General features: G+C 45.9%; 1 protein-coding gene across 1 annotated transcript; it reads left to right on the plus strand.

Annotated features, from left to right (window-relative positions):
* The first annotated feature begins 76 nt into the window (after positions 1-76).
* On the plus strand, positions 77-6,813 carry BRCC3 (BRCA1/BRCA2-containing complex subunit 3). The gene is made up of 8 exons (XM_009286312.2): positions 77-205; positions 630-749; positions 1,412-1,499; positions 2,198-2,286; positions 2,954-3,009; positions 3,600-3,731; positions 4,271-4,314; positions 5,262-6,813. The coding sequence occupies exons 1-8, from the start codon at positions 101-103 to the stop codon at positions 5,411-5,413; spliced, it is 786 nt and encodes a 261-aa protein (XP_009284587.1). The 5' UTR covers positions 77-100; the 3' UTR covers positions 5,414-6,813.
* Positions 6,814-9,292: the final 2,479 nt, after the last annotated feature.

The following is a 9,292-nucleotide window of genomic DNA, read 5'->3' on the forward strand; positions in this document are numbered from 1 at the left end:
CCGCTGTGATTGGCGCGGCTGCCGAGTGAGGGCGGGGGAAGTGGGGCTTGTCCCCGCCTACTTCCGGGGTGGTGGGGGAAAGACGGGCATTGGCGGCAAGATGGCGGTGCAGGCGGTGCATCTGGAGGCCGACGCCCTCCTGGTGTGCCTCAACCACGCGCTGAGCACCGAGAAGGAGGAGGTCATGGGGCTTTGCATCGGCGAGGTACCGGGGCGGGGTTGGTCGGGGCTGCGCGCGGGAGACACAGCGGGAAGAAGTGCTGCCCGGGCGGGGCTCATGGCCCGCGCCAGTGCGGGCCGTGCGATAGTGGTCTGCGGGCTCTTACCTTTCGAACGGGGCTCAGTCACCGCAGCAGGGAGCGTTGTACAGGCCTGTGTAGGGGCGGGTCCCCGGCAGAGCCGTGCCGCTGCGCCTCCGGCCTCCCCTCTCCGCTCCTGGCTAGCGCCGACTCGTAGTTCCAGCTGCTGTGTAGGTCAAAGCTTAGAGTCAGGAAAGCTTCCTGTCTGCATGCCTGACTGTGCTCTGATGCGTACCTTTTCCCTACTGAAGGTACAGGAGCCGGCCTTTTCCTTGAGGGTGGTTATTTCTTTAGCAGAGAAATGATCGATTTTTCCTTCTGTGTCATTAGGTTGACACCAGCCGAATTGTTCATATCCATTCTGTGATCATCCTGCGCCGCTCCGATAAGAGAAAAGACCGTGTGGAAATTTCGCCAGAGCAGCTTTCAGCTGCTTCTACTGAAGCAGAGATATCCTTTAGTAGAGACAGCAACAGACTCGCCAGTGAAGTGGTTTACCTCAGACCTCTTTTTATGTGCTATGTTTTAGACTTGTTCTGGTTGGCTTGAAGTTGTCTGTTGCTTCCCTCCTACAACTGTTCGGTTTGGAGGGCTGTGCTGGCAGTTGCCATTCTCTGAAGTCTTTGTTGGTTCCAGTGTTTGCAGTGGAATTGTGTTGTAACTGTTGTTTATAATTTCTTTGTATTTGATCACAAGTAAAACTGAAGTATGTTTTTTGGGGAGGGTAGCAGTTCAGCAGGGAGACTTAGTAGAAGATGAAAGGCTGACAAGTCTCTGTTTCCAAGCGTGGTGCACTGGAGAGCCTTTTCCCTACATACACTCAAGGATGCCATTTTGGACAGCTTGCTGCCATGTTTCTTACTGCCACATGCAAACAAAATCCGATTTGCTTCTGCAGCAGTGACATCCTGCCAGTGCTGGGGAAGAGGCTTCCAACAGCTTCCTGCCATGTGTCTTGTCACCCATCTAAAAGGGATTTGGAATTCTCTTGACTGATGAGAAAACTCTTTTTAAAAAAAAAAAAAGCTCTTTTAAAACTCTGCTGTTTTCCCTTGTACAAAAAACTTCTTCCATTTGCTTTATTGGTTTCAAAAGCACCTTGACTCACACACAGGTTGGCTGAAATGACGGGACGTCCCATGAGAGTTGTGGGCTGGTATCACTCTCATCCTCATATTACTGTTTGGCCATCGCATGTTGGTAAGAGCAGTCTTGGTCTAGGTTCTATATGAAAACTCACAGCTAGCTAATAGTATTACTCAATTTACTGGATTTTCAGAGCTGCACATCCCAACTATCAAAGTTCGGTTTCTCAAACGTCCTCTGGTAGGACAAGATTGTCTGGGTGTGCTTCAGGAACCTCTGCCAGTATAGCCCCATTCCTGTCTGTGTGCTCCAGGTGCTCAAACTGCACGTGACTCAGTAGTCACAGATCAGCTACTACTAGAACTACTGTTTTTCCAGACGGGAAAACTAGACCTAGGGTGTTGGGAATAGCAAAAAAAAAAAAACAAACCTGTGGGAATCATAGGCCTGCTGTAATGATTTTTGACATCTGTGAGTGTTAATGCAAAAATGAAAACCTTTTTGAACGAAGTGCATGAGTATCTTACACGTGTTGGACATTACGGCTATATAGTATCTGTGGCACCAGGCTGATGCTAAGGTCATTTCTTGTTTTGTTAACTCATCTTGTATTTTTAAGATTTGCTATTTAATTACATTTTAAATTAGATCAATTTTTTTTTTTAACTTAGTCACCTGGAGTAAGTACTTTTAAAATAAAGCTTGTGACATTTGTTGCCAAATTCCAGGTCACCCTTCAAAAGGTGGCAAATCTTTTTCCACTCCTTCAGGTGATCAGTGCAGTTCTCATTCTCTTATTTCTTTGTCTGCAGATGTCCGCACACAAGCTATGTATCAGATGATGGACCAAGGTTTTGTAGGGCTTATCTTTTCCTGCTTCATTGAGGACAAAAACACAAAGGTAGGCAACTTAAAAATGGCAATAAGCCGTCCAAGTACTCATGAGAAACATCAGCCCCAGGGCAAAGCTGAAATCCTTGGATACAGCCTGCAACAAGGGCTGAGCTCTGGTTGGAGCACAGTCAAAGCACAGCTAGAATGGTGAAAAGCACAGCTAGAATGGTGATGTGTGGATCGTAATCCATGACAAAAGAACGAGTTATTAATTACTCTCTTCTGATCCACAGCCTGGCGCTCCAGCCAGCAGAGCTGGGCTGGTACTAGGGTTCTGGGACTGCATCAGATGGCTGCAGCATGTGTGTGCATTGAAATGCGTGAGTGCATTGAAATGTGTGAGTGCCCTTCAGCTGTTCAGTCCAGCAGATACAGCTTACTGCACCTCTGTGCCTCTAGCCTCTTTAGGAGATGCTACCATAGTGTGAGATAAGCTGACAGTGGTGTGTCTTGTCTAGGTTTTCCAGGTAGCTATTGTTTAAGATTTTTTTCATAGTTAATGGGTCTGTCAATATCTGCTTGTAAACAGTTCCAGCATACCAATCTAAGCAAAAAGCATGTACCTTTGCAACCTGTTAAAGTGCTATTTGAAAGCATATTCTACTTCCTAAAGGAATGTGTGGTTTTAGATGATGTTTTGCTCTTGGAATCTGACTTTCTGCTGTCTCTCTTAGACAGGCAGGATTCTCTACACCTGTTTCCAGTCCATTCAGGCCCAGAAGAGCTCAGAGTGAGTACAGCAGAAGAATATTCATGTCCAGCATCAGGTTGTATTTCATCTTGTCTTTCTGGGTTGTTTCAAATAAATGTCTTCTTGGCTCATCATGAGGAGCAAATATTGTAAAGAGATGCCTGAATGAGGTCACCTTACTTCCGCTAATGCAGGCTGCTTGAAGAGAATCTAAAGATTGGGACTGATTAATTTAGCCTAGATAATTTAGTAGCTTAAGATTTGGTGTAGGACACTGTGGTCTGAGTATGAATTTGTTCTCTAATCTGTTGTGTAGAAGGCCCACCCTTTTGCTTTCAACTTTAGAGGTCGAGGCTTCAAGCTTGCATGGTGTAGAGTCCCCACCAACCGCACACACGCTGTGCATCATATTGTCAGTACTGGCAATCTAGTTGCTTTAGCATTTTATCATTAAAATTTAAGACAAGTGTGTGGCTATAAAAGGCTTCCATTTGCCCATCAACTCAGGCATGTGTTCCCAAAAATAAACCTGCAGCAATGCCATGCGTTGGACAGACTGTTGCAGGTTTGTAGAAGTCCTTTCTTCCTCTCTGCTGCTTTGAAGTTAATTGTACCTGATACCCTTTTAGATATGAAAGGATTGAAATTCCTATTCATGTTGTCCCCCATGAAACCATTGGGAAAGTGTGTCTGGAATCAGCTGTAGAGCTGCCCAAGATCCTTTGCCAGGAAGAGCAAGATGCCTACAGGAGAATTCACAGGTAATAACAGTGGGGCTGTACCCCTCTCCAAGACTCTTTGCTAACATGTTCTACTGTTGCTGTACTTAAAGTACCATAACCTTAGCAGGGGTACAGAAAATAAGAAGCATTAGCAGCTCATGTGCCTTTGTAGGAGAACTGATTGAATACCTTCACATTAAGGAGTTCAAGTTCTCTCAGCCTTGCACACAAGAGCTAAGTGTAACTGCTCCTTTGCTGCAACAAAAAAAGAGCTAGAGCATGTGTGAGCTAATGGTGGTACTTCAGTGATGTGTCTGTGTGTGACAGTAATTAGCGTTTAACCAGGGTAAGAGTGCTGAGGAGAAGTCTGAAAAATGAGAATATCAGCTGCTTTTTTTTTTTTCTGCCTCTGGTGCTCAACACTGATGTTTCTGTGAATGTGGCTTCAACAAGTGAAGAGGTTTAGATGTACCTGCAGTGTCAGTGCCTTGTAGGTAGCTGGTTCTATAGCCTGGGTTTGCCTAATACGCAACTCACTGCTATCTTGTCACTAACCTGCATTCTGTTCATTCTCGTAGCCTCACCCATCTAGACTCTGTAACCAAGATTCATAATGGCTCAGGTAAGGATTCCTTTTCTGCATGCAAGAATCCAGAATGCTGCTTCCAGAGTCAAAACAGTAGTGTCTTGCGCGGGGGTTGGTTTGGCTCTAACTTCGGGGGACGGTAGACCACAGCTGTGTAACAGTCCTCCCTTTGCCATAACAGGCACTTGTAAATAACTATAAAAGCACAAACTTTTGTCTTTTTCTTTGCCGTACAGTTCATTTCCAACACAAACGCTGTATAACCCAGAGAATTCCCTGAGACTGTTACCTTGTTATATAAAGTCTAGTGGAGGAACAGAATTGTAACTAAACACTTCAAAGGAAAACATCAAGGGCTGTAAAATAACCTAATCCTGGGGTTTATGAATGCTGTTGTATCCTTCGACCTTTGTACCATTGGTTAAAATGACAATAGACTTTGGGTTTGTTTGGGTTTTTTTTTCTTCCCCCTGTTAGAACAGCAAGGGGATTTTGGATTTGGTGAGTCTTAAAGTAGTGTCTGGCTGATCTGTATGCATGCTTGCATCTCCTGGCACTTCCTGTATGTTACGTGCATATGACATCTTTGCTTTTGCCAGTGAGTTAGGGTGAATACTAATCCTGCTTCTATTCCAAGGTAAATACCCCATTGTCTGTTCTCACCTGTTCAATAAATGAGGCATTCTTTGCTTCTGAATTTAGAAATTAATTAGCATCAATGATGACTTACATGCAGATTTCCAAATTTCTGTTGTAGGTCTGTCATCCCTCCCCTGGGTGTCTAAAGGTCAGACTGAAATAGCTTGTTTCCCTGTTTAGCAAGCTGTTGATTCTGACTTTCCTGTGGGGATGTCTGGTTGCCTTGGCCAGGATGTTGGAGGGTTTCCTTGGCTGTCTCTTAACTCTCTTGGCTTTGGGGTTGTTGTAGCACACTGAGTCTTTTGTGTGTTTGCACTGGCATGATATGTTCTTGCTCTTTGCAGTGTTCACAAAGAACCTCTGCAGTCAGATGTCTGCCATCAGTGGGCCGCTCCTTCAGTGGCTGGAGGACAGACTAGAGCAGAACAAACAGCGGGTGCAGGAGCTGCAGCAGGAGAAAGAGCAGCTCCTGGAGGAACTAGCTGCTTTAGAGTGAAGGAGGAAATGCAGACCCTTCAGAAAAGAAACACGAAAAACAACTCTACAAGACCTGCTCCTGGCTGAAGGGTGGCCCTACATTGCCTTACAGTGAAGATACTAGCTGTGCCTCTTCTCTTGCCCCATGCAGCAAAGAGCACTTCTACAGGATAAGGGCTTTCTCTGCCCCAGCTTGATGGAAAGCAGTGGTATATCTCCAGGTGCTGCATGATGCAGTGCAGTTCTAGCTCAGTGGTGGGGTTGGGTAGCACCTGAAGAGATTTCAGTTCTGGAGGGCACACACCTAGGGAACATGTTGGTTCTCCCTCCCCTATATTTTGACAGAAGTCTTATTGCTTTACATGTATTCCAGGAGCCTAGAACAGGAGGGTTAGAGGGGAAAAGGGTGTCCCTGCAGTCATACCTGATGCTGCTAACTTCTGCCTTCTTTTAGTAGCTTCAGTTGACCATGATCTTATATCTAGTAATGTTCTGGATTACTGGTTATCCACCCAGGCAAGTAAGAGGTGGGAGGGAAGCTTGAGAAGAGACCTGGAAGAACTTTGACATAAGATCTGTGTTCAGCATACTTCAAACCAAATAAAGAATTCCAAAGCCAGAGCTGTTTAGAGTAGAAATGAAATGGGTGCTACAAAGTGCCAGTGCCTGCATTTTTTGGACACAGTCTGTATTCTCTTACTTCATGTGATGCTGTTGCATGCCTAGCACTGAGGTTCTCTACAAAATGGACTGTTTCTGCTGGCTCAGTGGGGGGAGTGTGGTTCCTTCCCAGAGGGAAAAAGGTTAAGATGCTGAGAAGAGAACTGATAGATACTCAAGCCTGTCATTCTTACATGCTGAACTTAATTACAGAAATTTCGTTAGATTGAAATGGAACAAAATACCTGTTGTTGAACTAATCCTTTAAATGTTCTTGCTGTTGCATTTCAGAGTATCCCCCATCATGTACATTGTCATCTGCATTCTGTTATGTGAAGTCTGTCTCATGTGAGCAAAGGAACCAACAGCACAGTTAAAACTCCTGTTTCAGGTCCTTGGTTCTAATCTAAATCCTTACATGCTCAAGTAGATGAAAATGAGCTGCCTGCATTACTGCAGTGGAGGTTGTGACATTTCCTGGCAACTCATTAGCTTGCCTGTTGCTTTGGGAGAATGAAAGTAACATAGCTGAGAAAGAGGCTATTCCAGTGAATAGCCAATATTGGTTAGCAACCATAAATTGCTGTCAGGCCTGGAAGCCCTTTAGCCAGCTTGTTTTTGTCAGACTTCACTTTTCAATCTTTCTGCATTGATATTAGCAAACCCCCAAACAGTAGAACTTCTTTGAAGTAAACTGCTTGCTACTTTTTTTTTTTCCTTAAAAGTGCTGTGAATAGTATTTAATTAGTTTCTGAAAGGTCAGTGTCTTTGTTCTGTTTTTGTTACTGTTTTCTAGTTCAAGTGCTCCTTTACCTTGATCTTTGCTGGGGGGGCGAGGTGTGTGCTTCACTGCCCCCAGGCTTGATGATGGCTCCTTGGAGATCACCCAGCAGCCCTGGGCCTCATGGCTCTCCAGTGCAATCTCCAGGGCATCCTGCCAAGCACATCCCAGATAAAGCCAAAACGAGTTCTCCTGCAGTCCGGGCCTACAATTCTGTTACTTGTTTTGTTTTGCTTCTCCCAAGATCCCAACCAGGATCTCTGGATTGCCACCCCTCTGTAGGGAGGCTAGGGGCCATTTCCACTTGAGGTTACAGACAGCCCACAGTAGAAAGAAGCTAGTTTGGTTTTGAGCGTAATCACCCTGCATCCACTCCCCAAGCAAGGAGTTTTGTCCTTTCAGATTCCCAATACTTGATGGGCTCATGGCCCTATGCTGCCATATGTGGTCTGAGCTCTAGGACAAAGCTGAAATCCTGCGTTTGCCCTTAGATGCAGCCTGCAAGAAGGGCTGAGCTCTGGTTGGAGCACAGTCAAAGCACAGCTAGAATGGTGATGTTTGGATCGTAATCCCAATGACAAAAGAACGAGTTATTAATTACTCTCTTCTGATCCACAGCCTGGCTTTCCAGCCAGCAGAGCTGGGCTGGTACTAGGGTTCTGGGACTGCATCAGATGCCTGCAGCATGTGTGTGCATTGAAATGTATGAATACCTTTCAGCTGTTCAGTCCAGCAGATGCAGCTTATTGCACCTCTGGTCTCTGTGCTGAGCTGACTGACCAGTGCAGGGCAGTCCCTGGCCTCCTGCCTCATAGGGCAGCCTAACCCCACCACCACCTATACCCTGCTCAATAAATGTTCCCTGACTGGAGACTTTACCTATGCTCTGTTTGGCTGCCAATCTCATCTGTCCATCTTCAGTGGTGATCAGGCAGATCTGCAGAGCAGGACATTCTGCAGAGTAGGACAAGCCACAGCTTGACACCCTGAAAAACAAGGGAGAAGGAGCCACATCCCATCAGGAAACCCAGATGGGAGCAGAGCTTTCCTTCACAGGAAGAAAAAGTGGCAAAATCCTCCTCCCGGAGCTTGGCCAAATAGAAATTGTCTAACAAAAGCCCAGTAGGAAGCTCTAATGTAAAAAATACACCTGTCTCATTTATGTCCCTGAGGAAGAGGGTTGAACTTAAAAACCAAAATACCCTTCCCTCACCAGCAAAACCTGAACACAAGAGGGTGCAAAAGGTTTTTATAGTTGGAATTGGCTTGAAGAGGAGAGCAATACTGCAGTAAGAAGTTTTCTAAAGATTTCAAATCTGTTTCAATCCAAAGGACAGGGACCAGCAAGACTCAAATAGAGCAAACCATTCTTCTAAAGAAAAAGCAGGTGGGGAGGTAGTATCAAGTTCCTGGCAAGAGCCCCTTCCAGCTGCAACCCTCATGAGCACCCCAGTCTGCTGCATGGCTGAAGGCAATGGTTCAGGTGCAAACGGGGCTTTTCAGAAAGGTCTGTCCTAGCCTTCAAGGAGGCACCACAACCTGGCAGAGCCCATTCAGGCCCTGAGTCCAGAACCACACACACTGTAAAAGTGAGGCACTGCTCGAAACAAACATGAATAAAGTTGATTTCAGTGCTATTTCAGCCCTCCTGGCACCCAAGACCAAAGGGTTAATTGAGCCTCACATGGCTTGAAGCCTGTGTCAGCACATAGAGTGGGACCTCCCTAGGGGCAGCTTGTCCCACATAATGATGTCATCAATATACTGCAGGTGTTCAGGAGCTTTGCCTTGTTCCAGTGCAGTCTGTAGCGATCCATCGCAAATAATAGGGCTGTTTCCACCCTGAAGGCAGTCAATTCCAGGTGTACTGGATACCCCTCCATGTGAAAGCAAACTGTGGCCTGAGCTCTGCTGCCAAAGTAACTGAAAAAAATGCACTGGCAATGTCAATTGTAGCATACCTCTTGGCTGTCTTTGACTCCAGTTCATACTGGAGTTCTAGCATGTCTGGTATGGCAGCGCTCAGTGGTTGGTGTGGCTTCGTTCAGGCCACAATAGTCCAATGTTAGCCTCCACTCTCTGTTAGATTTTCGCACTGGCCGTATGGGACTATTAAAGGGTGAATGAGTCTTACTGATCATTCCTTGACTCTCCAATTGCCAAACCAGCTTATGGATGGGAATCAGGGAGTCTCAATTGGTGCGATATTGTTGCCGGTGCACTGTCATGGTAGCAATTGGCACCTGCTCTTCTTTAACCTACAGCAACCCCACCACAGATGGATCCTCTGAGAGACCAGGCAAGCTAGACAGCTGCTTAATCTTACCCATACTTAATGAAGCTATACCAAAAGCTCACCGGTCCTTTTGGGTCTTTGAAGTACCCTCTCCTGAGGTAGTCTATGCCAAGGATACATTGAGTCTCCGGACCAGTCACAGTAGGATGCTTTTGCCACTC

This window comes from Aptenodytes forsteri, unplaced genomic scaffold (assembly GCF_000699145.1).
Source record: "Aptenodytes forsteri isolate BGI_AS27 unplaced genomic scaffold, ASM69914v1 Scaffold888, whole genome shotgun sequence".
Taxonomy (NCBI): Eukaryota; Metazoa; Chordata; class Aves; order Sphenisciformes; family Spheniscidae; genus Aptenodytes; species Aptenodytes forsteri.

Coding starts and splice junctions, on each gene's coding strand:
- BRCC3 (XM_009286312.2), top strand. CDS start 101: ATGGCGGTGCAGGCGGTGCATCTGGAGGCCGACGCCCTCCTGGTGTGC. Junction 750..1,411: donor CTGCTTCTACTGAAGCAGAG/ATATCCTTTAGT, acceptor TGACTCACACAC/AGGTTGGCTGAAATGACGGG. Junction 3,010..3,599: donor CAGGCCCAGAAGAGCTCAGA/GTGAGTACAGCA, acceptor ATACCCTTTTAG/ATATGAAAGGATTGAAATTC.